The sequence below is a fragment of the Sturnira hondurensis genome, unplaced genomic scaffold, assembly GCF_014824575.4.
Source record: "Sturnira hondurensis isolate 20B ecotype Veracruz unplaced genomic scaffold, ASM1482457v3 Scaffold0000780, whole genome shotgun sequence".
In the NCBI taxonomy this organism is placed as follows: domain Eukaryota; kingdom Metazoa; phylum Chordata; class Mammalia; order Chiroptera; family Phyllostomidae; genus Sturnira; species Sturnira hondurensis.
In genome coordinates, this window is record NW_028073411.1 from 15,072,399 (window position 1) to 15,100,394 (window position 27,996).

The 27,996-nt window shown below is 54.8% G+C and overlaps 1 protein-coding gene across 1 annotated transcript; it reads right to left on the bottom strand.

Annotated features, from left to right (window-relative positions):
• Positions 1 to 668: 668 nt before the first annotated feature.
• On the bottom strand, positions 669 to 27,977 carry OTOP1 (otopetrin 1). Its single transcript, XM_037050172.1, has 6 exons — positions 27,566 to 27,977; positions 19,259 to 19,395; positions 16,500 to 16,558; positions 10,821 to 10,951; positions 7,494 to 8,425; positions 669 to 1,928 (listed from the first exon to the last, which is right to left on the bottom strand). Exons 1-6 carry the CDS (start codon positions 27,975 to 27,977, stop codon positions 1,758 to 1,760), a joined length of 1,842 nt encoding a protein of 613 aa, XP_036906067.1. The 3' UTR covers positions 669 to 1,757.
• Positions 27,978 to 27,996: the final 19 nt, after the last annotated feature.

Genomic DNA, 27,996 nt, shown 5'->3' on the forward strand with positions numbered 1-27,996 from the left:
GAGCACGCTGGTGTAGTAAGAGAAAAAAAGACAAGTTACATGCAAATTCGGTGTATATAAAAACAATCCATTCGTGTGTGTGTGTGTGTGTGTGTGTGTGTATACCAACAGGTACCTAGGTACCCAAAATTAACAGCAATTTCTCCATCTCGGCACTTTTAACATTTGGGGGCCAGACTAATTCTCTGCGGTGGGGGCGCGCCTGTGCGTTGTAGATCTTCAGCAGCATTCCAGTCGCACCCCCTAGTGGTGACAATGGAAAATGTCTGCAAATATGACCCTCTTGTCTCCCCGGGAGCCGAGCCACGGCCCTGCACGGAAAAGATGCTAGGGGATGTTTCACTCTGTTTTTATCTATCTGCCCATTTTTTAGGGTTTTTCCCTAAAATGAACATGAAGTGTTTTAGTCATTTAAAAATTCAGTGTTTCTCAATGTCTGATTGCCTGTGCTGTCCGGCGGGGCGGGGGGGGGGGGGGGGGGGGNGGCGGGCGGGGGGGGGGGTGCAGGGAAACCACTCAGACAAAAAATATTAGTATTTATTATAGTCAGTAAACTAACTTTATTATGATTTTAGAGTAACTATAAAAAAATCTACAAAGCCCTCCCAAACGCCAACATTCCTTAAGAGGCTTTAAAATATTTATAATCTTTAGTACAGGCATTCTGATCTTAAGGGTATGTCTTACCAAAGCAATTCTAAGTGTAGAAAATGCTCTACAAATATGGCTGATTTTCACAGAGTCCCTTACAAAAACAGGAAGTTAGAGCCGTTCTGAAACCAACAGTAGGAAACCAAGGCAATGGTGACATATTCACTTGGCAGACTGTAACACCGTATTAAAATGACATTTACAAAGAGTTCACAGCAACGTGGGAGAAAGGCTTGTGCCAGTTTGTTCAGTGGGGGGAATGCTTACAACACCCACGATGCCTCCTCACCCCTGGCAAGTATAAGCACAACAACAACGAGGAGACCGTGCGCACCACACAGCTAGAGGAAAACGCACCGGGCTGTCAAAATACCAACGGTGCCTTAGGTGCGTCTGTTCCCGCTAATCTTCCAGAATGTCCAAATTTTCTGTGAAAACCATGTATGCACTTTCAGTGAGGGAGAGAGAAATAAAACAGAAAGATGCATATTTTTTAAAAAACTTCAAAAAGACCGCAAATAAAAAAAAGTGTGCCAAAATGTCAGGTAGGAAATATGTCTTTATATTGATCGATGCACACATTTCCATCTGAATAATAGCGATAACTGTTCAAAAATGAAACACATTCAGAAAGCACTATACCCACTAAAGGTGAGGGTACCCACATTCACCAGTTCTGGGAAGAATAAAATCTGGGGGCGACGAGCCCACCCAAGGGGTCGGTCAAAGTCTGAATGTAGTAACACGATGCACTGCACACAGAAAAGGCTTTTAATGAAAAGCAGGCTGGGTAAAACTTTTTCCACACTGGGATCACACTCTTCAAAACCAGAGGACCCCATTTAGAAGGAGATAAAATAATTTGGGTTTGATTAGAACTAACTAACTGGGAGAGAGCTCAGCCACCTCACTGATTTCGACCTAACTGGTTTACATGCATCCAGGGGGGTGGGCAACGCCAGCCCACAGGAAACCCAAGCACCGCAGACAAAGGGCAGACCTTCTCCCATTGGTAAGGCAATATTTGCCCAGCCTGGCCATTCGCTTCCAGGTGGCCCCAGGGAGTCCTCTTGTTAGCCTTCTCCCAGCCTTGGACGTGGACGGGACTATATCTTACAATAGACCTCAAAGAGGGAGGCAGCTGCGTGCATGCGGTAGAAAATAGAAAAGGGCATGGCGAGGTTGACCACAATGATCCAGGGTTCAAAGCCAAAGACAATTTCCTCCAGTCCATTGTCGTACTCAGGGCGGCAGCCAAAGGCGGGTGGGATCCACAGCTGCAAGAGAAGGGAGACCGTCAGTGCTAGCACCTGCGAGGCCCCAACAAATCCCAGGTGCCCCGCTGGACCGGGAGACTGAGTCACACCTGTCACCGCGATAAGCAGCCTTTGGGCTGTGTCTAGTCCCCAGACGTGCCTTTCTTCCCCGAGTCCTCAGGACTTTGCTCCCACCTGATCCTCTGGCAGGACTCCCTGGCTTCCCTCCACTAAGCCCTACCTCCTCCGAGTCCTGATGACACAGGAGACAGCACAGGAAGAACTCTGACACTGCACTGGCCAGCAGCTGGCATCCTGATTGCCAGGCAACGCCTTGTAGCACTTAGGTAGGACAGATAGTAAACCAAGGCAGGGAGGACAAGGGAGACATGTCTCACACACTGACCCAGCAGTCCTGAGCCTGGTCCCATAGGGCTGCCAGGCGTTCCAAACCACACAAGTAGAACCATGACAGTGCAGGGCGGGGGAAGCCCTTGGAAGTCCTTAGCACCTCCACTAGCTGGAAAAGGAAAACTTTGAGACCATGTGTTCATCCCCAGGCCTGGAAGGGGAACGGGGGTGTCCACAGTGCCCGAAGACAAAGTGTATAAAACAGCTTTGCTTAATTGCCTTCCTTCACATCTCCGAGGCAAAATGAACAAATGGAGTCTGGAGCGAGATAAGGATTCAGGCTAACAGACCCCCAGGCACACCTGGGTTTGGGAAGTCACGTCTTCCAGGGGAAAGCTGGCACCATCTTTACCTGTCGATCAATACGGACCTCCCTCACCCCCATCCTGCCCACTATATAAGTCCCCAGGACAAAGGACTCTCGTCCCTTTTGCCACACGCGGGGCCCTTGGCCACTCGGCCTCTGGCCACCCGGCTCTTTCCACGCTTGGTTTTGCACTCCCATTAGAACTTAGCACTAATAGACTTTTCCTGCAGGCTAATAGTCTCGCTGCTCTATAATTCTTTACTGCATTGGCAAAAAGAACCAGGTTTCTCCCTTTAACACCGAGACGCCACCCGCTCCCAGGAAGCCCTCCTTGGTAGAACCAGTCTGGGCAGGAACTCGCTCTGTGTTCCTAGGCCCACAGTGTTACCCTACTGGAGAGGTCACCTTTCTGTAAAACGGTGCTTGGAGAGCTCGGCCACGCAGGTCTGGGCTGTGAGCTCTGGTGGTCTGTCTCCCGCTTGTCTTCGGCATAAAGGGGCAGCCCAGGCCCCCCCACACACCCCCCAGATCAAGGGGAGAAGCCCGTGCTTTGGAGCCAGACCTGAATTCAAGCCTCAGTTTCCTCATCTGTAAGATGGGAACTTGACCACCTGTCTCAGAGGGCTCAGAGGACAATAACATGGCGACTAATCTGCAAAACCTAAAGCAATAACCTATTGTTTTGGTTGCTCAGAGAACCTACACACTGGCAACCCCTTCTCAGCCTCCCCGTCCCTGTTCTTCCACCTCCCTCCAAATTTTCAGCCCCCAGATCCGCTTCCCTTTCACACTGCACACCTCTGCAGCTCTCTGCACACCTCTGCACACCTCTGCACCCCACACCGTGGCTGGCTGGCAGGCTCTCGGAGGACCCCTGTGACCCCACCTGCTGGAAGTCACATCCTCACGGAGCCCTTTCCCCTGGAGTTAGGCCCAACCTAGTAACTCACTCCCAACAAACAGAACACGCCCAGAGCGGTGGACATCCCTTCTGAGACTGGGTTACGAAGGATGCTGGAATCCCTCTTACTCATCCCGCAAGAGCGGCAGCGATCAGCTCATTAGGAGCGGCCCCACAGAGAAGCCACGTGGCCTGGGACTGAGGGAGGTCTCAGGGCAGCAGCCAGCGAGGAACTGAATCCGCCAGCAGCCACACAGTGGGCTTGCAATCAGGTCCCCTCCCCACCCAGGAGTCAAGCCTTGAACTGACGACAGCCCCAACCGGCAGTTTGCAGCCAGTGAGAGGCTCTGAGCGGAGGCACCCAGCTGGGGTTGGATTCCAGACCCAGGGAAACCGTGAAATAAGGAACGTGTGTGTGGTTTTAAGTTGGTAAGCGTGCGGGTGATTTCTTACGCTGCACTAGGTAGCTGACCCATGTGTCTTTGACTAGTGTCTCCATCCAAACTCCTGCTCGTTCTCACCTCTGTCACGTTGTGTGACCTGAGTTCTGTGACCTGCAGGGCCCTCCTACCACCCTGCTGGCTCCTCCCCGTCTCCCTGGTGGGCTCATCCTCCTTGGCTCAGCCTCTTAATGTCAGCTGGCCCCCGGGCCTATTCCTGGCTCCTCTTCTCTGTCCCTCAGGCCCAGTGTCCTGTTTATACACCGCCCCCCCCCCCATCCCACCACATTATTACATACAACATACCCCAGTGCACAGACTGCGACTTCCCACACTACATCACCGGCCTGGCCCACCCTCAGGAACCCAGGCTTGTGGGTCCCACCAGCTGCTCGGGTGTCTAAGTCCATCCCACACTCAACATACCGGCCCACTCCCCCATCACAGCAGCAGCATCTCCCTCCCAGGCGCTCCGTCAGAACTCCAGCCGTCACCCACTTCTCCCTGTGACTGTCATCACCCCCCGCCTGCCACCCAGCCCATCACTGAGTCCTGACAACCGCGCCTCTGGAATGGCACCCCTGGCCCCCACCCCTGTTCCTCTCCACCCCCCCTGCCCAGGCCACCGCCCTCTGCTCTCACCCAGACCCTTGCCGCAGCCGCCTGACGGGTCTCCCTGCTTACACGCTTGCCCTACAATCCCTTTGCCACGCTGCAGCCAAGGGAGTTTTTACGTAGATGAGATTGTGCCTTTCACCTGACGACACCCCCCAAATCTTCACAGCATAATTAAAATCTACCCCCTACATGGATTACAAAACCCTCCATCAGCAGATCTCTTAGCAACCCCCACCCCGGCCTCCTGACTTGTCCCCCACCTACCCAGCTCCAGCTACATGGCCCATCTTCCTCTTCCTCAAGCAAGTCAGGCTCACTCCCACCAAGGGTTCCCACTGGCTGTTCCCTCTGCTGGGGAAACTCGTGGCCAGCTCCTCCCTGCCTGTCGGCTCTCAGCGCTCATGCAGCCAGTCCCGGCCGTCCGAGCCACAGTGGCTGCCCAGGCACTGTCTTGCTCACCCCCCCACCCCACCCCTCACTCTCTGTAGAGCACGTGTCCCTATAAGGTCTTCTCCCATTTGACTGTTTATCACCAGTCCTGCTGTCTGGTTTGTGAGCTGCACAGGAGGAAGACCAGAGGCCCCAGCAATGTCCCGTGGCATGGGCCACAGATGGGCCTGGCCCCCAGCAGGCCCTCAGCAGGAGGGAGGGCGGGAGGGACAAGGGGCAGGAAGGAGAGACCACTGGACCTCGTTCCTGAAACCCAGATCTTTCTATCTGCTGTCACGCTGGCTATAATGTGCTCCTCACCCCAGCGGGAAATGGGTCTACGTCCCTTCCCTCATCACCCCAGTCTCTTAGAGGGTTGGCTCCGGGGCCCTGGGCCGCCGCGTAAGAAGTCCACCTTCCCTGAGACCACCATGCTGCAGAGCCTACGTGCAGACACCCAGGGGTCCAGGCAGAGCACAGCCTTTCTCCACCCCCACCCAAGGCACCAGATCTTGGACCTCTAACCCAGCCATTCCACAAGCTTCGGTGGACACCAAGAGGACCAGGAGTATTCCCCAGCCAAGCCCTGCCAGACTTGCCAACCCACAAGGTCCTCAGACACAATAAAATGGCTGCTGTCTGGACACACATTTGGGATCACCTGTTACTCAGCAGTAAAAAACTGAAACAGCAGCCTGTTGGTGATGCCCACTGGATGTCTTACAACTGACCGTGTCCAGTGCTGAGCTCCCATCTTCCTTCCCCTGGAGCCCCTCCCAAGCCTGCCGCCCCTTTTAGAGTCCCCAGGCCCCATCAATGGCATCACCAGCCACCCAGGAACCCAAGTCAGAACTGGGGCCTTGTTCTCGACACCTCCCTCCCTTCGTGCGTCCCAACATGGACAACCCTGCTGGGCACGATGCGAAGGAGATGAGCCAATCACAAAGCAACAAGTCCTGTGTGGTCCCACCGAAGTGAGCTACATGGAGTCACCGAACTCAGAGGCCCGAAAGAAGGCTGGCGGCTGGGGCGGGGGGAGCAGAGGGCTGTTTTCTGAAGACAAAACCTGTTTTGCAAGGTCAGAAAAGTGTAGAGAAGGATGGAGGGGATGGTTGCATCTCTGCTCTCCGCAGGGCGCTGACAGTGACGCAGGGGCCTCCGCTGGCTGGGCGCCCCCACCACCCCAGCAGCCGGTCACTGCAGAGGCCTGTGGGGTGCCAATGGCGGCCTCCCCTCCTTGTCACCAGGCCCTGAGCCCTTCCACGTGCTCTAGAACAAACCCCAACCACGCAGGACGCTGGCGTCCCTCTCTCGTCCCTCCGTCCCCGCCACCACTGCCCTGGTTCAGGCTCGCATCATGTCCTACCTGGGCAGCTGCTGGGGCTCTGACCCAGGCCCCTCCCCATCCTGCCCACCCACTGCCACTAAGGGCATCACTCCAGAACATCACTCCAGAACACTGCATGCCCCAGCACACAGACCAGACTCGGCCAGGCTCACGGAGCTGACCCCTCTGACGGACACTCCATCCCAGCTCTCGCTCTGCTGCTCCGCTTTGTGTGTGTGTGGGATTCAGGTTCAACGACCGGGTGCTCCCCAGATGGGCCATGCTTCCTTTTGCCTCTGTGGCTTTGCACATGCTGTGCCCTCTGCCCAAAAGGCTTTTCCTGGCCCTGACTACCTGAAACACTTCCAGCCATGACTTGAGGCAGAAGGGGACGATGTCAAGTGACTGACCGTAACTTCTGTTTACCTCGCTACCTCCCATCACAGAGGCTGGAGAGCAAACCATCCAGTTCCCAGCCTCCCTTGCAGCTCAGAGTGGCCATGGGAAAGACACTGCCTGGCACCAGTTATTTTCCTCTTCCTTCCTGTCTTCAGACCAGACGTGATGTCCGGTGCTGCTGCAGCCATTATATGACCATGTGGCAATGAGCACCACACCAAACAGGGTCGAGTGGGAAGGTGAACAGTGCCTGGTTCCCGGATGACCAGGCTATCTCAGGAGCCAACCTCAGGAATTCCTGTCTTAAAGACTAAGGATACTGCTGGTCAAGCTTTCCATAATTTGCAGCAAGGAGCGCTTCAAATTAGGACTGGTCCTCATCTCAAGCCCCCTACTCATCCAGGTTCTTCCCTGCACCCCTGCTCCTGGTACTCCCTGTGCATACCCCATCCCAGCACTTGCCGTACTCACTGCCCCACATTTTTCCTTGTCTCCTCCACCACCATACTGTGACCTTTTGGAGAAAAGAGGTTGCATCTTCTCACCTTTAATCTTTAGCTTCCGCCCCAGCTCCCAGCCCATGATGGATGCTCAGTATATGGGCTTACAGACTATGGACCCGCGTCCCAGCCTCACTTTTCAACCTCAGAGCAAATTATTTTGATTACGACCTGCCTCCATTCCTTATTGGAAAAGGGCAAAAATAAATAAACTCATTGATATTTTTAACAGTAAATAACTTGATGCAGATTACCGAGATATTGCAGAGGAACAGAAAGGCTGCGATATTCCTCAAGACGCTCCTCTTGACGTTACCCCGCAGGAAACGGTGGCAGCCAGCCGGGCCCTGGGCCCATTCCCAGCTCGGCCCCGCGTCCCCTTTGCCACTGCCTTCTCTGGGGCACATATTTCCGTCTACTGCAGGTGGCATCTGGCCGTCCTGGGGAGCCACGTCGTCCCCAACTACAGCTCCACTCTTGAGGCCAGAAGAAGCCAGGGGTGCATCACTGCTATTGCAGACGGTGACCACCCGCAGGGTCCTGATGTCCTCGGAGAGCTTCCCGGGCTCCCGGTGAGTGGACTCAATGATGAAAAGGTTCTGGATGTACTTCTCGACAATGACCAGGCCAGAGTAGGGCAGGTTGTACCAGGTGTATGCAGGGTGCGCCTCGGCGCAGAGGATGGCCAAGATGGAGCCCCATGAGAGCAGCCAGGAGCCCGAGGCGGTGGCCACCAGGAGGTCCGCGTCCAGTCTGCGGGCCGGGTTTTTGGACTCATCCAGCGACTGCGCATCGAGCCTGTAGATCCAGATCCCGACCAGGCCCACGGCCCCCATGAGCGCCAGCAGGGTGGTGGCAAACAGGTAGAACAGGATGAGCACGGACTCGCTCTTGGTTTTGGAGCGCCCAATCTGGACCAGATACACCACCACCACCCCTATGGTGGCGGCCAGGGTGGCCAGGCCCAGGGCCGAGCCGGCCGTGACCCCGTGAAACTTGAACTGTATCTTCGGGTGCTGGTGACTGTCCACGTTGCGCCCGATGTTTTTCCACAGCACGTAGAACATCGTGGACGCCAGGATCTGGTACTCAATGTTGAAAGGGTAGAGGTAGTAGACCCCGTGGGAGACGGCTGAGCAGAGAGTCGGAGGACTGCAGTTGCACGGCGGCGTGTGGTCATCCAGCTCTGGGGACGAGAAAGGCACCGCGGGGCACGGAAAAGCACAGAGACATATTTTCACCATGGGCTCACACTTGGCTTTTGCCATAGAATTAAAAGCTTTATTTCATGACTGTTATCATGTTTAATACCATGGCTAAATCAGCATACAAAAACATTCACAAGACATTGCTGAATGAAAGCAGCTTGTTGCCAAAGGGGCCAGAGCACGACTCTGTGCTTGTAAATTACAGATATACAGATGGTAGAGAGACAGACAGACAGACAGACCCAGAAACACCTGGGAAGACGTAAGTCAAAATATTAACAATGTTAACAATGGTCGCCTCTGGGAGGTAGAGTGGCAGCTGATTTTTCTTTGCCATTTTTTCAGTAAAGGACACACTTATGTGAACCTTTCCCTGGCTTTACTGAGATATAATTAACACTTAATAGGGTGTGAGTTTTTGGTAAAATGTGTGTGTGCGTGTGTGTGCATGAGAGAGAGGGGGAGATAGATACCTCAATGTGCCACATTTTAGAAACTGAGTGGATTTTGGCACCTCTGTACAATGGAGTAGGAGTTAGTTCGGTGGTGTTTCAGTGACACAGGGAAATAATCACATTACAATAAAGGTGGGAAAAACGTGAGAACACATTCTATATCCAATATTTTTAATGCATATCACAACGCAGCATTCAGTTGTAAAATCAATTTAAAAAGTAGCCACCAATTTCTTAACAGAATAGAGTTGGAATAGAATAAGGCAGAATGAATGGGATTTAAACGCATCAGAACTTTGAGAGTGTCTCTGATGTATTACTACTTCACAATGCACCTGTGTGCACATACAGGCGTGTGTGCATTTGGGTTGTAATGTAAAGTTCGTTTCTTACCATAGGTTGTAGTCCAAGTAAAGATTAAATACACACCATGTGATCTCAACTACAAATAAATAAAGAGCACACTACAAAGAAACAGCCAAATGGTAAGTGTACTTAACTGAGCTTCTGGGTAGGTATGTATCACTGTGGATTTATTTCCATGCATTTTTGTCATTGTTGTGACTTATGACACGCACATATTGTGTGTGAAATCAGTTGGCGAGGCTCCGTGGTAGCATCCACCCCCCTCCCTTCCGCAGAACACTGCCCTGCTCCGTGAGGCAGTGTGGTACAACGCAGACACAAGGGGAGAAACCAGGAGGGAAAGTTCAGAGTGTTAGAGCTGCTGGGGTCCTTTCTAAGAAACCGATCGAACCCCCTCTTTCACAGGGGCGTCTGGAGCCGGACTGCTGGGGTCCAAATCCTGGCTTGATCGTTTACTCATGGTGTGGTCTTGGGCTAGTTACCTAACTTCCCTGTGACCAAACGGCTTCGTTCGCCTACGAGGTCCACCCTGCCTACCTCGGAGTGTGCAGACGAGAATCAGCGAGCTGCGCCAAGCACCTAGAACGGTGCAAACACGGCAGAGACACTCTGCAGACGCTCAACGGAACTTTGTGTTGTTGTGGCCAATGCCATCACTGCTATTGATACCAGCCAGGCAATGAGGCCGGAAGAGAGCAGGGCCCTCCCGAGAGGGGGCTGCTGGCTGGGGAGGTGAGGAGACGAGCGTGGGTGCCGGTTTCATCACCCCCGCAGAGCTGCTGTAGACGTGCACCGCAGCAAGTCTGGAGGGGCTTTTTGAAAGTGCGCAGCACGGGTGGTCTCACTTCAGAAAGGGGGGTTCGGAAAGGCTGAATGGCTTCCAAAGGCCACACGGCTAGTGTGGGATGGGAGCAAGACACAACCCAAGACATCCAGTTCGCAGGACACTGGGCTGTCCTCTACCCGACACTCCTCTCAGCCCCAGTGTCCCAGTGGAGAAGGGAGAGGTCACAAACACCGAAGGACTTTGGAAGAAAATGGAAACTCGGTGCTAAACGCTCTTGCACAGGAACCAGGGGCAAGAAAGATGTGCCAACCTTATAAGCAGAGTAAATGAAAACTTCAGATGAACTAAAGCCAATGGAACAACACCTATCATTAGATGTCTAAAAGCTATGCTTTTAGTAGAAAGAACCAGTAATAAGGGCTTAATTAAACACAGTCAGAAACAACCTTCAATCTTGCATAGTTGTAAACAAAGACATTTATTTCCTGGACTCTGAAAAGGGCGATTCTGATGAGAACTCTCGGGTCTGACAAGCCCCCGAGTCACTGAAGAAACCTGTAATTATGCTCAGCACACCCTACTTACGGAGCCAGGGGGAGGCTTGGGAGATTTTCAAAGCCCTTCAACAACAGAAGCTTGTCTGGTCCATGCGGAGCCAGATGGCTCTGCGGTTCTCTGGAGCCTGCGCCCCCATCTCTGATGGCTCTGGTCCCTGGAGGTTTCCAGAATGTTCCAGCATGGGGGCAGGGCCCTCCCACTGCTCACCTATCGTCAGGTTCCCGAAGCCCAGGGTGAGGAGCCGTTCCTTGTGCTCGTTCAGTTGGTGCTTTGACTCATTGAGGACGCTGTTGGCCCACAGAAGCAGGTTGGTGAACACCGAGTGGATGACTCCAAACCTGAAAAACACAAGGTCTCGGCTCTCGAGCGGCCCTGGGATGCTCCCAGCCCCATGAGGCGAGAGGGAGACACCGCACACACACACACAGGCCTCCTCAGTCAGGATTCTGGTTTCATCTGGAAGCTCAGTCTCTGGGTGGGTCCTCTGGCTGGGAGGGACAGTTCCCTGGGAACTACCAAAACCACAGTCGTGGCACTCTGCCTTAATCTTGAACATGCTGGTATTCAACTCATTGTCTATGGGATGAAAAGAAACTGGATCTTGAAATTAGGGACACAGGGATGAAAATTTGTTGAAAGCAGGCAACCAACCCTACCATACCCACAAATCTTTTCTTCTGGAAGGAAAGAGATAAGTGAAGGAATGATGAAAGGGCTACATTGGAAATCTGGAGAGTTGGGTATGCTCTTCCCATTGGTTGGCCAACCCGATGATCATCATCACCCCCTCTGCCTCGCCACTTACCTCTAAAGACACTTAATCAAGCCAGAGACTTGCTGTCTGGCATCCCTTGCAGCTAGGTGTGGCTACTGTGGCCAGTGGGATATGAGGTACTGAAATGCCTTTGCTTTCTTAATGAATGTGATAAGAAAAAGAAAAGCCAACTTACTGTCACTCTTCCTTTTTTTCCCAGCCTTGAATGTAGGTGTGAACGCTGGAGTGTTGACAGCTATAATGTGACCATGAAGCACCCAGCATGGGACGAAACCCTAAACCACTAAGGATGGCCGAGTGAAAACATGAAAAGCCTGTTCTGCGACATTGTTGGGCTTCCACAGTTTCTGACAGGCTCAGAAATGAGGCCATGGTCACAGATAGAGGAAGCAGTGACATGGGGTTTGAAGAGTTAGTAAGTAGCAGGGTTGTATTAGTCTGACCCCAGGGTCCTGCCCTCGCCTCCACGCCATGTGGCCTCCTGAGAAGAAGAAAAGGGGTGAAGTGGAAAGTGGGCCTGGACTCTGGGGAACAGAGGGGTGATATGTAGAGAAGATGGTTCCAAGGGCGTCGCTGCATGTTTCAAAACCTGCAAAGTCTCCCCCTGCCCGCTGGTTTAAGAGGTATGCACATTGGTGGCTTCCAGGGTAGTTAACAATGGGCCTTGCATGTAGCAGGTGCAGCAAATACTGGAGATCTGAGGGGCATCCCTTGCAATGATCGCTCCTCAGTTGCAGAGCAGAGGCCCAGATGAAGCACGCCCCCTCCCTACCTAATGGAAAACAGCCTTGTCCGTGATCGGTCTGCAGGAAAATGGTGCAAATGGGTCCTCAACCCTGACCTTGTCTCCCCTCTCAGTTTCCACCCCAGCCTACGCCGCTGCTGGCAAACCCTTGCTCCCTTTGTCAGCGGGTATTGTCCAGGCACGACTGGGGAAGGAGGCAGCGTCCCGGGATGTCTGAGCCAGTGTTTGCCCACCTGTTGGCCCCTTGCTTGCAAGTTGCTATAGATTGGGGCCAGCCTCCCGGGGAGCGTCTGGGAGGCATTGTACGGAGTCTTTCACAAATGCACACAATGCCGTTTGCCTCAGGCTGGCTGGCTTTCTCTGACTTATAATGCACGCAGCTCCCCTTTCTCCTCCTCTTTCCCTGTCCAAATTAGGACAGGGCAGCTCTCCAAGTCCAGACCCACTGAGCAAAAGGAGGGGTTGAGGGGCCGCCCGTGGCTGCAGACTGTTCTGCCCGCGAGCTCCCCGTGAGCTGCCACCCTCCTGTTGGTTTGATCTGGAAATTAGCCTCCAAACTCAAGGAGAACGACATTTCCTCGTGCCAGGCTGCCTTTCTCCTGCTTGGATCCAATAACCCCAGACCACAAAGAAAGAGAAGACTTCCAGGAGCCATTTCTGATGGCTCATTTTATATTTTCAGCTCCACTTTCAAAATGACTGTTCCACTAACCTCACCCTTGGGGAAAGAAAACAATTCTAAGCAGTAAGGGGAATTCTTGGATCAGGACAAAGTCCATAAATATACTAACAGTAAGGGATAGTGGGATACTGTTTTGAACAACCAGAAGAAAACAGTAAATCCAGGGTAGGCAAGTTCCCAAGCCTTCAGGGCTTGGCCTGAAATGTTGATGGAGAAAGCAGGTATAGGGTGACATCAGGGAGTGGTGGGGACTGCGGCAAACCGAGAGGACAAGGACCCTCTAAAGGCACAACTCCCACTCCGCTCTAGCTCTTTGTCACCATGCCCACATGGCATTGCCCAATCTTCCACTGTTTCTAGGAAAGTCTAAATCTACCCCTAAAGGTGAAGAGTAACTCAAAAATGTTTAACACTGGGCCCTTCAAGCAAAACAGGGTACATCAAGCCACATGCATCCCTGGTTCAAGCCACTCACTGTCCTGTTTAGGGACAAGACCCAGAGAAGGGCAGAGACTGTTTCCAATCACTCAACAAGCAAGGCCGAGCAGGACTACATCCTGCCCCTCCGAGCCCCCTCAGATGGAAGCGCCTGGTGGTCAATGCCTGGGTACATGGCCTAGAGCAGCGCTGTCCAAACACAGACAGTCAAGACACGCACGTGTAGTTTTCCACTCTCTAGCGGCCACATTTAAAAATCAGCAACAAGGAACAAGTGAACATAATTTTAACAATGTTTTGTTAAATCCAATATAACCAAGATACTATGACATCAATGTATAACACCAAAGAAATCTTATGGAGTTATTTTACATATGTTTGTCATGCTAGTCTCTAAATCGGGCGTGTGGTTTACAGTCCCAGCCCATCTCCATTTGAACCAGGCACAATTCAAGTGCTCTGTAGCCGCCTGCGGCTGGCAGCTGGTGGCCATCACCTGGGGCAGTGCTGGCCCGGAAAGCAAACAGAAAGACCCCTTTCTGCTTGGAGAGGAACGGACCCAAGGGTCCTGCAGCTGTGGCTAAATAAGTGACTAAAGCGAAGAGAAAGGCTGCACCCAGCAAACGGACTGCCCCTGAAGTCGCTGAGACACCATGGAAGTGGAGGTCAACCTTCAGGTCCCACCCAGCAAGGCCCAGGATGGGCTGCCTGACCTTGGACTGACTTCTGTTTCACTGTCTGAGCCTCAGTTTCCTCATCTGCTGCATGGGGTCGTGACCACACCTACGGTCCGTAACCAACAGGACTGTGGTGAGAGAGGACCTCCCACGTAACACACGTAAAAGAAAGCGCTTGGTGAGCAGGGGAGTTCATTCTCTCCAGCCAGAAGTGCCCAGGGACAGACAGGGGCCCAGCACGCATTTGCCAAAAACATCCCACCTTTTCCCCAATGATCCTACCTCCAGGAATTGGACCCGTGCAAATCACCAAAGACGTTCAGAAATATTTCTGACTGAAGATGTTCATCAGTCCTATTTATAATAATGACCGAGCATTCAGAAAGATTATTGTCCAAAAATAGGTGTTACGGTTACGGAGGGTGTCCCTCCAAATTCACAAGGTGAAGCCCTAATGGGACTGTATTGGAGATGAGGCCTCTAAGGAGGTCATTAAGATGAAGTGAGGTCACAAGGACCCTGATTCAACAGGACTGGTGTCCTCGAAGGAGAAGAGACACCAGTGCTCTGCCCCTCTTTCTCTCTCCCTGCCCAGAGGAAAGGACGGGTGGAGACACCGTGAGAAGGGGGCCTTCTGCCAGCCAACAGGAGAAGCCTCATCAGAAACTGACCCTGCTGCCACCTCGATCTTGGACTTCCGGCCTCCAGAATTGTGAGATGCTGAGTTTCTGCTGCTGCAGCCCCCAGTCTGTGACAGGGTTAGGACCCAGCCTGCCAGCACGGCAGGGTGTAGGTCAGGGGAACTATGGCAGTGGCGCGCTGTGCAATCGGCAAGGTCACGGTGTAGACAGAGAAAGGCTGACGGGGGTGGAGGAAGGAGGGAAGGTTGACAGCGAACTGAAACAAACAAGCAGAGCAAGGGGAGCCGGACCACCAGACCACCGCTGTAAAAAGAAGAAAGGAACGAGACGAATCTATTCATGGGAAAAAAGACTGGCAAGAAACTGACCAAAACGTTCCCGGTGGTAACCTCTGGGTGGTGGCTGCCCTAGTCAGCTCCGGCTGCTGCAACCAAACAACAGGCATTTCCTTCTCACAGTTGGAGAGGCTGGACGTCCAGGACCAAGGTGCAGGCAGGGGAGGCTCCCCGGAGGGCTCCTCCGTCGCCTGCAGATGGCCACCCTCTGCCCATGTCCCCTGGAGGCCTTTCCTCGGAAGGCACTGGGATAGAGAGTGAGCTCCGGTGCCCCACCCCTTCTTATAACGACACTGACTCCTCCATGGGGGCCCCACGCTCTCGACCTAATCCCCTCCCACAGGTCGCACCTCCCAATACAGCCCACGGGGGTTTGGGGCTCCGACACACGCACTGAGGAACAAGTACATTTGGCCCATAACAGTGGCACCATGGTCATTTTGAATTCTACTCCATCCCTCCAAGCTTTGTCAGGTAGATAGAGCACACTTTTTAGAGGGTAACTGTGGAGTAGACGAAGCCAAACCCATGACCCAGAACAAAATCCCAAGGGCTCTCGAGCCTTGGGCAGAGCCCAGCCTGCCAGTGGTGGGGACATCAGGGGACACACTCGCCCTCCTCCCTCCCCAGCAGAGCCAGAACAAGGACTGGGGCGCTGAGCAGGGGGAAGGCCCCTCACCTGCTGGAAGCTGCTGCCTCACCCAGAGTTACCAGAGTTACCCTCACTCGCCACAAAGGGATTAAATGTGAGGCAGGGGGAGGTCTTTGTCCTACTTGGAGGGACCATTAAAGAAAGCCCTCTTCTCTGGGTTCCTGGGCCCTGGACCTCATCTGTCCCTATTTTGTCCACGTGACCTCATTTATCCATTCCCCTCCCACTTTTGCCCCCCCCCCCCACCCCGCCATCCTCCCTCCCTTGCTTCACTCTGAGCAGGAAGTGGGGCTTCTTGTGTGAAGATTGGGGCTAAAAGTCACTGCCAAGGCCACTGCGTGGGGCTGCACAGGGATAACACCGGCTGCCAGTCAGTGCACAACGCCAGGGACTGAAAGGCACGCCCCCCTGGGATGTCCCAACAGTGCAGGCAGCAGGCCCCGCACACAGTAGGAGCTCAGTAAGTGCCTAGCAGCTATTGAAACCGATCCTTTGTGCACAATGAGGCTGGTGTGAGTTTCTCCTGCTTCAGTAGTCTATTAAAATAGTGCTGTCCAGCCGCCACACGTAAATCAGTCTTTTGCATCAGCCCTGTGTGCGCAAGGCCCCAGCGCTGCATCCTCGGCCTCACTCAGTCCAGGGAGGCGGGCTCTGCCAGCGCCTCCAGTTTATGGATGAGGAAAACCGAGGCTCGTGACGGGAAGTGTCTAAGGAGGTGGAGTGGAAACTCAGACCCGCATCACCACCCTTCCAGGGCTGTCCCCAGGAAGGGACTGATGGTCAGAGGGCCACCTCTCTGGGCACGCGTGGGGGATCTGCTTGTCAGGATGCAGGGGAGTGATGGCCTAACATGTGCAGCCCAAGCAGGCCGGCACTGACGAGTTTTGTCTGGTCCACGGGACACCCGGAGCCGCAGGGAAGCAAGGAGCCACGGCCTTTACCTTTCCAGTGTTTTGAAAGACTGGATGATGTCCTTCGCATGCACCCACAGAAAATACACCTGGACGGAAACAGGGGAAGATGCATGAGTGGGACACTGTCATCGCGTCCGCACCTGTCCGAAACTCTAAAACTTGAGGAAAAGGTGTGGTGAGCGCTGGGGACCTGCCAGCACTCACCCCAAGAATGGCAAGTCACTGTGCTCATCCCGGTGGCAGTACCATTCCCTGGTGGGGACAGGGCTCGGGGAGCATGGCCGTGAGCATCAGAGGGGAGCCCTCGGGTTTAGGAGGAAATGGGGTCATGATGATTCGGGGTGTCTGGGGACCGGCAGCCTGCCTGTCGTCCCCCTTGATGACCTGCTTATGCCACCCTCTGAACAGTTACTGGGCCAGCGGCCAGACAAAGGAACAGTTACTGGGCCAGCGGCCATCCCATTAGCACTCAGCAAAGGCTGAGTGCTTCAAATGCACAACAGACGCAATCGGGCTGGTCACTTCAGTCCATTCCATCTGCTGCCCAGTCCGCTGGGCACAAGGTCACAAGCAGAATACGGGGGAGAGGCTGAGCACGGTGGCTGGACCTGTGCGCCAACCCTGGCCTCGGCACGTAGGGGGCCTTCCTGCATCTGTCTTCCCAACTGTGAAGTGGGGATGATGTCAGACTGCCCCCCCGCAACGGGTGTTTCGGGCAATTTAATAAGATGACCCAGGTCAACTGCTTGGAGCAGAGGCTGGAGGGGGCACATTTTCAGGGAACGCTGCCCACGGCCAGCTCGTTCGGCGACAGCCACGTACCGGGCATGACTGAGCTCCCGCAACGGCCTGGGCCTTGTTTTAGAAATAAGCCCTGGCCTAGCGTCTGTTCTGTGCCAGACACGGTGGGCGCTTTACCAATTTGTCTTTTTCATCTTCATGTTGCAGTGAAGTGCTGTAAAAAGAAAATCAGACGGCCCAAAACACAGAAACACGCTTACACATGCGATCTCTTCCACACCGTTTTACCTGAGGCGGACATTCTGCTTAGGGAAACATATTCAGGGCGTGAGTCTTGAAACGCCTGACTGTTTAAAACCACAGGGAAACCGTTAAGTCAATTTGTAATTATCACTGAACTCTACGCTAGACAGCTGCCCAACTGGAGCTTTTATGATGGGGGAGGAAGGGGGAGGGGAGGAAGGGGGGAAGGGAGGGCAGAAGGAAGCCCTTTCAGGTCTCCGGAGGGCTTCCCACATATGGGCGGCATCACTCTGAGACTGTCATGACGGGATCCCCAGAACGAACAGCCGGTCAACTCCTGCCTGCTGGGGCCTCCATAACTGTACCACAGGCCAGGTGCTCAAACAGAAATCTGTTTTCTCACAGTCCTGGAGGCCAGAAGTCCGAGATCAAGGTTGGCAGGTGGGGGGCCTTCTGAGGCCTCTCTCCTTGGTGCGTAGTGGCCATCTTCCTCCAGGGTCCTCCCCTGGTCGTCCCTCTGTGCGTATCTGTGTCCTAATCTCCTCTTCTGATAGGGACACCAGCCACATTTGGTCAGGGGCCACCCATATAACCTCATTTAGCCCAAAGTGTCTCTGCCAAGACCCTCTCTCCACCTAGAGTCACATTCTGAGGTTTGGGAGGTGACCCCTTCAAACTGGTCCCCTCTTCCACCAGCACCCAGAGCCAAGCCGCTGCCATGCACACCCGACCACCCTCTCAGAGAGCTTCGCTTGTGAGACATGTTCAGTCTCCAGAGCATGTGAAGTCATGGGTGCGCCCAAAGTGGAGACCGCTCTGGATAAAAGCGTTTCGAACTGGTGCTGTTCGCATTCTGCAGGTGGAAACCCGGTCCTGAAGGGCGCTCTTCATCTGGGAGCCCAGAAGTCTTTTGAGCAATGACAGTGTCCCTGGGCCAAGTTCACAGTCTCACCGGGTAACGTGCATGGAGGAGAATCACCATCATTGTGACTCGGCCGTGACTTTGGACAAGCCATCGGTCCTCGGAGCCCTGCAGCCCCTTCCTGGGAAGTGAGCGGGGCAGTCCAACACCTGGTCTTGTGGACGGGCGACACGAAGTGAAAGAGGAAAGGTACCACAAAAATCTTAATCACTGCTTCTATTATCAGAGTCACAGGGCCCCGACCTCTGACAGCCGTGACCAGGGATTTCTGCTCAGGACGGAGGGCACGCTAGAGCCCATCCGAGTCCCTCTGCAACGTGGCACTTTTCTGGTTCGAAGCTGCATGTTTAAACGGCCCTCATTACATACACTTCTTAGCCACACCGAGTTGACCGCTGCAGAGAAAGGACCTCTCACACGTTTCTAAAGGCCTTTAGTCCACAGGAGGCAAACAAAATAAAAGGGTTCCCATGGCCCACAGGTGTGACCGCGGCAGCCCAGTTTCTTCCGGGAGTGATGGGTTTGTTCAAAACTGGATTGTGGGGACAGCTGCACAAGCCCACGAACAGACCAAACCACTAAACTGCAGGCCTTCGGTGGGTGACTTGTCGGGAGTGTGAGTTATTACACAGCTCAGTGGAACACTGAGGTCAGAATGGCCCCGGCCTCTGCTGGTGGAGTCTGGCTTGACAGAATTTCCAACTCTTCACCGGCACAAGCTCTGCCTCAAAGGATGCCCACGACCATGGCCCAAGGACACAGGCACCATTCACAAGGACAGAGCCTCAGAGGTGGATGGAGGCTCCCCTCGGCCTGCCCCACCGATCCTGCCCAGACCCCCCGGGCCCCCAGCCACGCAAATAATCACCCCATGGCCTACCTGCAGCACCGTGTGGACCGCGTGTATGACGGGGAACACTCCTTCAGTGACCGAGAGACACGCGGAAAATCCAACAAAGTACCCGAACTTCAGGCCTCCTAGGATGACGGTGATGAAGGCAAACAGTGCGATGCTGCCTGAATGGGGGTGGGGGGGACACACATGTCAGCAATGCCCTTCCCTGAGACCACTCCAAAACAGGTCATTTTAAACCCGCACATGGGTGGTCAAATGGTTTCTGACAAGGATGACCAGACGATTCGATGGAGAGAGACAGAGAGAGACAGAGACTGAGAGAGACTGAGAGAGGGAGAATAACAAGGCTGGCAATGAAGTGGAGAAATCGAACCCCTCGTGCACATGTGAATGCAAAATGCTGCAGACGCTGTGGAAAGCAGTGCGTAAAAGTAGTATTTCTAGGTGACCCAGCACCCCCACTTCTGGGTCCATGCCGAACAGGACTGGAAGCAAGGGTGCAAAGGGCTGTCTCTGCACTTGTATGCACTTGGCCTCATTCACAGCAGCCCCAAGGTGGAAGCACACCAAGTACCCGACAACGGATGAACAGATGGACAAACTGAACGTGGTCCATCCTTGCAGTAGGTCCACCCTTGAGGAGGAAGCCATTCTTTTTTTTTTTTCTTTAGAGGGGAAGGGAAGGAGAGAGGGAGAGAAATATCAGGGTATGGTCACCTCTTATATATCCCCTGCTGGGAACTGGCCTGCAATCCAGGCATGTGCCCTGACTGGGAATCGAACCGCAATCCTTTCATTCGCAGGCCCGTGCTCGATCCACTGAGCTAAACCAGCCAGGGCGAGGAGGAAGGCATTCTGACACAGGCAAAAACACAGGTGACCCTGGAGGACATCATGCCAAGGGAAGCAAGACAGTCACCAAGACAAATACTGTGTGCCTGCCCTGGTACGAGGTTCCTTGGAGTGGTTAAATTCAGAGAGAGAGACAGTACAATGGTGGTGGCTAGTGGCCGGGGTGTGGAGGGAGTGGGGGGCTGTGGTTTAGTGGGTACAGGGCTTTGCCAGATGAAAGAGCTCTGGAAATTAATTGCACGATGTGAGTGTACTTAACACTCCTGACCGCAACACTTAAACATGATTCCGCTGGTAAGTTTTGTTATGTATATTTTACCACAATTAAAAATAATGCATGTGAGAACTTCTACTCTTGGCTTAATAAGAGTAGAAGTTCTCACTGAAGCTAGAAGGCAGTACTGTGTCCTGTCTGTCACTGTACCCACCCCTGCGTGTCCCAGGATCTGACACACGATATACACACAACAGACTGGCTGACGCACCAGAGGCCTCCAGACGCCCCTCCCCACCACCTCCCGCAAAACCAATCCAGGTAAGAGTCACTGTTACACTCAGAAGTCTCAGTCCTCTGATCCTGAAATTCTGTCCCCTGAAGAACAGAGGTGGGGGGCGAGGGGGCGGAGAGGTGTGTGGGAACTCACAGCACTGTCTTTGCAGCTCGTCTGTAAACCTGAAACTTCCAGAATGGACAGCTTATTTTTTTAAACGAGAGGTCAGGGCTCTCTAGCAACGTTGTGGAGAGCGTCTCTGGTGCTGCCAGGAAAAAGGAAACTGCCTTGGGTGGTCTGTCCAGCTCGGTTTGGGCCAAAAAATAAATACAAACCAAAAATTTGCACATAAGAAAAAGACTGAGAAGGAAGGCACAAAATACATAAACTTGTAACAGAGGAAAAAATTAGCAAGAAGGGGGACTTGATCCATGTCAAACTTCCTAATCCCCCTTCTGGGCACCGCTGATCACCGTTTACATGCTCTCTCCCAGGAGCGGGAGGAAGCTGGATGGTGAGTGACAGAGTTCACAGCGTGAGAGGGCGAAGGGCAGGGGCTGGACGGTGAGATGTAACACTACAGCCCCGCCCAGAAGCCTCCCGCGCACAGTAATGCAATCGCCTGGCTCCAGGCCTTCGCTCAAAGCCTTATAGAAATAGCTCTATGTCACGTTTTTTTAAAATCCTGGACAACCCCCAGTGAAAGCAGAATCTTTGTAAGAGGGGAGATTCAATCCCAGGGCTTTGAAATAGCTGGACAAATGTGTGGTTCGTGCTGACTACAAAGAGACAGAGCAAGAGGAGGCGAGGCAGGCGGTTGCCGCGGCAGGATCACAGGCTGGAGCTGTGGGGACCCGGGCACCAGTCCAGGGAGCTCAGGCAAGTCACCCCCCCTGCCCCCACTCTCGGCTTTCCCATCTGTAAAATGAGACTGCTCCACAGCAGCGGCTTTCAAACTGCAGCATGCATCAGCCGGAGGGCTTCTTCAAACACAGAGTGGGCTCCACCCCCAGGTTTGAGGCAGAGCCCCCGAAACTGCATCTCCACAAGTTGCCAGGTGGGGCTGATGCTGTCGGTCTGGGAGCCCACCCAGAGAACCGCTGGTCTCGAACATGTCTGTCAGTGACATTTCAGGGGCCGTGGGAAAACACTTTGGGCACCCACTCATACCCTCGAAGCCCTTTCTTCCTTCATCCATATATTGACACAACAAACATCTATTTTGGAGACTCCCCTTGTGCAGGGGGCATTTGCCTGGGACTCGAAGGTAAGCCAACAAGATTCCCCAGGGAAACAAACACACATGGGTACGATCCTGCATTGGTTGGGGCGCACACAAGGTACAGGGGGTGAGCTGGCAGCAGGCTTCTCATCCGCAGCCTGGGAAACCAGAAGCCCTACCACGAGCGGCTAGAATCCCCGGGAAGGAAAGGACTGCCGCTCGAGAACCCGTTCCCAGCCAAGGTGTCACCCGCTCATCCGAGCCAAAGACGGAAAGGTGTTTGAAGACAGGCAAAATATAATTCATTCTACACCTATTTGTGGAGCCCCAGCTAGGGCCCAAGCCCTGGGGCGGGTAGTAGGGGTACAAAAAGGTCAATAAAAGCAGTATGCGGCTTCAGCTTCAGCGAGTTTCCCATTCCCGAGGGGAGGATAGAAAATAAACACATGGATTAGCAGAGAAAGGTCAGCAAGTGCGAAGTGCACGAAGAAGGGCAGAGCGAGGGAGAGGGTGGAGGCTGACAAGGGGGAGTCAGAAAGGACTCGGGATCGGAGAAAAATTCCACCCACATAACTCCCCTGACAAAGGGCTTCGACCAAAACCCCGTCCTCACAGTCAGAGAAGATGAAGAGGGGGGAGAACAACAGTGAGCAACACACTTGGCGAGAGATGGTAGCGATGGATGGATACATAACGAAGGGAGAGACGGAAGGGAAGGAAGGATGAGGGAGGGAGGGGGGCGGGGGTGGGGGGAGAAAGACGGCTGGGTGGAGAGTCCGCTGGATAGATAGGCAGGCTAACAGAAGAGAAACGGGACGGGAGGCGCGATGCCCCGGTGGAGGGAGAATCACGGTCTGGAAAGGCGTGGTTGACACGCTCCGCAGAGACTTGTGGTGGGGAGTGAGCTGCAGTCGGACTGGGTGCGAGGCCGAGGTGGAAAACCCCCAAAGGTCTCACGGTGAAGAGGAGGGTCCCAGGGGACGAGAGGGGTACAAGGAGGGCACAGTCGATTTCCAAAGGTCTTATCTCGTTGGACTGGAGGGGAAGAGGGAGGACCCCAGAGCAGGGAGCCAGGGCCCCCCACACCCTGCCTGGGGAGCCTGCCCAGAGCCACCGAGCGGGCTGCCCCACACAGTCTGCGTCGCCCTCATCCTCCCCTTTGGTGCAGGGCCATGCTCGATCCTCTGCCACCGCCCGGGCCCAGCCAGCGCCTGGCACGGGACAGGAGCGCAGTCCAGGCGGCTGAGCAAAACCAGGCCCAAGTTTCTGCTCCGCCACCACAGAAGTCTCCAGCTGCGGGCTCCACGCCCCGCCCTCTCGCTCTCTGCAAGTCCCAAAGAGCCTTCTGTGCGATGGAGAAGACAGAGCAAGAGGAGAGGAGGGACAGGGCCTTCTCTGTCACCCGTGAATAACCCACCCCTTTCTCACTCTGCTCGAATGTTGCCAGTGAGGGGGCTCAACCTGCCTTCTGAAGCCCTTCCAGCTTCCGGGTCTGGTAAATGGGGGTGACTACACCCTCCTCAGGAGTTGCCGTGAGATCGAAAACGTCACGCTAGTCACAAAGATGGCATGTCATATCATTCCGTTTACAGGAAATGTCCAGACCAGGCGACTCCAGGGGACAGCAGTAGATCCGGGGTTGCCTGGGGCTCGTGGAGAACAGAGGTGTGGGGGTGTTGGCTGAAGGGTACAGGGTTCCTTTTTGCGATGACGAAACGTTCTGAAATTGGCCATGGTGATTGATGGTCGCCCATATCTGTGAATAAACTAAAAGCCATGGAGGGGTACGCTTTACATGGGCGAATCGTGGAGCGTATGTTGACTGTGTCTCCATCAAGCTCTTCTCTAAAAAGAAAACTGATCACAGCTGGGACACACCGATGTCGGGCTTGCTGGGGCCGAGACAGGTGGGAAGAGGAAACAAGGGCGGAGGGACGGGCAGGGCAAGGCTATCTCAGTAAGATGAGCATGAACTCTAAGGAGAGAAAACAACGTGGAACCCGGGCCAGCATCCATGAACTTGCCGCATCTGCCCAGAAGCCTGCCGCGCAGTTGCTCAGGCGTCCTGGCTGCTCGGCCAGGCTCCCTGAGCGTGGGGACTGCGGCATCTTTGTGTCCCACACCCTTTGTCCTCCCCACCCCCGGCCCCTGCCCCTCCACCTGGTCTCTGCCACCTCGCCCCACCGTGCCCTGCCCCTCTTCCCACCTGCACTTAGACACAGCTCCGTCAGCCACCTGCACCTTCTCACCCATGGGGACAGACACTGTGCTCCCCCTCTGTCACCACAGAGCACTAGGCCACCACGCAGGCAGTGCACTCTGCCCTCTGGCTTCCAGGCCCTGAGGGACAATGGGCAGAATGCTCTGAGCAGCCCACACAGAGAGGCCCTGTGGGGCACGCAGGGGCGTGCCTCGTTCTAAGAAAAAAGCACTGTGTGAACAGCTGACCGCGCACAAAACAGGAGTCTCCGTGACAAATAACTGGGCCAAGGCTTCTAACGCGGCGGCGTTCCAAAGGCGTGCAACAAACCCAGCTGTTATTCTGATCGTCCGCATTCCCACAATTTTGTGTTGATAACACTTCTGTGGGCTTGAGACGGAACTGAAACAAGTGAAAAGAAAAGGCGACCTTTAGCACTGCCTCCTCTAAGAGACTAGAAGCAGAAACAGGGCCCGGTTGTCAGGGGGTGAAGCCGCTCTTTGCTGGGTTTCGTTCACCGCACACACTGGACTGGCGGGAGGGGTCCAGGCTGCTGTTGCTTCTTCCGAAAGAAATCGGCCTCTTAGCAAACAGAGGAGCTGGATTCCTAACCCATCGTGTCTACCACAGTTTTAAACACAGGTCAGTTTTTTTTTGTTGCAAAGGAAGTGTGGAAAGAGTGAAGACAGGGCACATATAAAACAGAGTCCTTTCAATCAAGCTGCTAAAATACTAGTGATATGAACGGTGAGGGATCAGGAAACAATTCCTTTTGTTGTGTTAGGTAGCCTGAGAACTGAAACTTTTGAACTCCCCAGTGTTGCAGTAATAGCAGGACATACACCAGTCTGCTGTGCCTCGTTTTACTTATCCATGCGGCCATTGGCTGATTCCTGCACGTGCCCTGCCCAGGGATCAAGCCTGCAACCTTGGTCTATCAGGGCGACGCTCCAACCAACTGAGCCTCCTGGCCAGGGCTCTGCTGTGTGTCCACACTGCACCTTCAGGTAGCCCCCCATAAAGGACTCAGGGTGCAACCCAACCCCCCGCCACCCACCCTCCAAACCACCTGACATCCGACTGACAGCCGTCCTGAGCCAGCTCCGGGGCTGACAGCACAGGACTGGTTGGTTATTCTCAAGGACACAACTTTTCCTCGAGAGCTCCAAACCTGTCTTCCTTCTTTGGAACACCTCTGGGTTTTTGCCCACCTGTGTTCTGGGGCTGCAGGCTCTGAGACCCTCGAATAGACCTTGGGGTTTACTCCAGCCGAAGCCTCCGGACGCTCTGTGCCCAGCCCACAGCGGTCGTCACCGTCTCACCCCCGGCAGGAGGGACAGGACAGTTCCTGCTCAGAGCAAAGCCCACGACCCACACCAAAACCAAAAACCTTTCTCCGAAACCCTCCGTGCCCAGAATTCCACAGGGCGGCTCCTTCTCGGAGTCTCGGGCCTCTACGACCGTCCCAGAAGCCGGGGCAGAACTGAGTGAGACCCGTCTTTCCAGCCAGGAATCCGGGAAAACCTCAGTCTCCACCAGGGCAGGGGGTGCATCCCTCGACACCACGGCATCCCAACATTTTGGGGGGATGATTGTCCTCTTGCTTCTCTGACGAGCCACAGAGGGACAGACAGTGCTTTGCAAACTGTGTTCACGTGACATCTCCCAGCCCCTCCCTGAGACAGGGTCGGGAGTCTTATTTTACTGATGAAGAAACCCGGACTCAGAAAGGTGACGGTGACAGAGCTGAGACTTCAAGTCACACCTCCCACAGCCAACACCACTTCCATTATCCAACTTGCTGAGTGTCTAAGCAGCCACCCCTTGTGAACACCGACTACATGCCCTCTCTCTACTGCCTTGTGCATCCTGCCGCGACATGGTACCTAGCATACACCTCGGTTGGCAGCCTCGACTCTGTGTCCTCACGCTGCTCCTCCCCCGGCTTCCAAGCCTTCACTCACCTACTCAGGCCCCGGTGCTTGGAGCCTTCCCAGAAGGAGGGAGAAAGTGAGGAGAATGGGAGAGAGAGGAAGGAAGGGAGGAGAGAGGGCAAGGGGAGGTCGGGAAAGGCTGAAGGAGACAGGAAGAAGTGGGTGAGGAGGGAGGAAGAGCGGAAGGAGGGAGGAGGCAGGAAGGGAGGGAGGGAGAGAGGGACAAAGAAGGGATCCTTCCCCTCCGGGAAGCCCGGGTCAAAAAGCCAGTGCTTCTAACATTGTTTCAGCCTGTGTAAGTAAGTCAACAAACACAGTCCTTCCCCTCTCTCTGACGTGGGACTGGATGTCTGCCACTCACGGAGTCTCGAGACCATGGGCCTCCCTGAAACGAACGCTGGGCATCTGGGCCATCCTGGAGCTGTGCCCAGTTTTCTCCGAAGGTGAGATGCACTGGGCACAGCCCCTGAGCCTAAGAAATCTGGAATCCCATCCGGGCTACCATGCTCACATCCAACGAGGCATAACATGGGGCAGAAATGGGCAAGGACCGAAAGAGCTCTCCACAGAGAGCTGTGGTGACCCACGGGGTGGGCGTGGGGGCGAAGTCGGCACAGGGGCAGACATCTGGAGGGAGTGCGGGTGGGAAGGACAGCGAGAGTGTGCTGGACACCCACCTCTGCGCGGCAGTCATTGGTCCCACTAAGCATGATTCCCCTCCCCCACGCACTGCAACTAGGGTGTGGGCAGATGAAGGGACCTGCTCAAGGTCATGCAAGGACAGTGAAAGCCACCCTCTGAGCGAGACCTCAAGTTCCGATTTAAACCTGAGCAGCAAGTCAGCGAGTGCTGCGTGTGCGCCTGGCCTCTCCCAGGAAGGTTTCTCAGACCCGGGCCTTCTCCACCAGCTGCTGCCTCCCCGCCACTGACCTGCATCTGCCTGGCTCCCCTCCAAGCGTGAAAGCTCCTTGAGGGGCTGAGGTGGGCTCCTGTCTTCTGTGTTCAGTCAGTGTGTTGTGAGTGCCTAGCATCTGCGCCTACCCCCCACTGCCTGACCTTTACTTGCCCATCCAGTCTTCATTCATCTCCACCCCATGTTGCTAGCACCTGCTCTGAGCCAGGGCCCAAGGTGGCATCACAGATCCCCCCTCCGGCAGAGGGGACAGAAGTGTCAACAAGTAGAGCAGAGTGTACCCTGGCAGGAAAACATCACGGGGGGGTTGGGGGGAGAGGTTGAGGGGAGGGGCGGAGCCCAGTTTTGAAAAGCAGAGCAGGTGAAAGGCATTCTGGAAGGGAGGAACAGAATCTGCAAAGTCAAGGAAACATGAAATACAGTGCCCGAAGGAAAAGCCTTGAAGACTGGAGCACGGGGAGGGGGTAAAAGTAAGGAGGCCACCTGGGGCCAGATCTCAGAAGGCCTGGAGTGCCGAGACGGGGAATGCGGCCTCCATGCTGGCGTCAGTGGAAGCCCTGCAGGGCTGTGAGCCAAGGCGAGGTTCGGACAGGCCGCAGCGCAGAGAGAGGAGGCTCTGGTCCTCCTGCGGGTTTACAGATGGAAGAGAAAGAATCGAGGCCAGGAGGGGAGAGCCGGGAAAGATGCAGCGGAAGACGGCCGGGCCGCTCGGGACTCACCGCGGAGCCAGCGCGCGCCGGCGTGCGTGTCCTTGGGCCGGATGAGGCGGCGGTGCGCGGCGCTGTGGCCCACGTACCACAGCATCCAGAGCAGCTGCAGCAGCATGAGCGCGGTCAGCACGCAGAGCAGGTCGCTCTTGCCCACGCCCGAGGCGTGCACGGCCGAGGCCAGCAGGAGCAGCAGCCCCGCCACGAACACGTTCAGCCCGTACTGGCTGCTCAGCGCCTCGGCCAGCTTCTGCGGGACGCTGGCGCGGACGGCGCCCCGCAGGGGGACAAGGGACTCCGGGGATCCCGGGGATCCCGGGGCCAGGCTCTGGGGCTGCGGGCTGGCTGCGGGCGCCAGCGAACTTCTGTCCCGGGAGCCGCGCGCCGCCCGGGGAGAGGCGGGTGCCCCCTGGCCCTCGGGCATCACTGAGTGCCCCACAGGG

Excerpts from the sequence above, each read along its gene's own strand:
- OTOP1 (XM_037050172.1), bottom strand. The coding sequence starts at position 27,977 with ATGCCCGAGGGCCAGGGGGCACCCGCCTCTCCCCGGGCGGCGCGCGGC. Across the intron at positions 19,396-27,565 it reads CGGCGCGCGCTGGCTCCGCG|GCAGCATCGCACTGTTTGCC; the intron begins GTGAGTCCCGAG and ends ACCCCCATTCAG. Across the intron at positions 8,426-10,820 it reads CTTCGGGAACCTGACGATAG|AGCTGGATGACCACACGCCG; the intron begins GTGAGCAGTGGG and ends TCTCGTCCCCAG.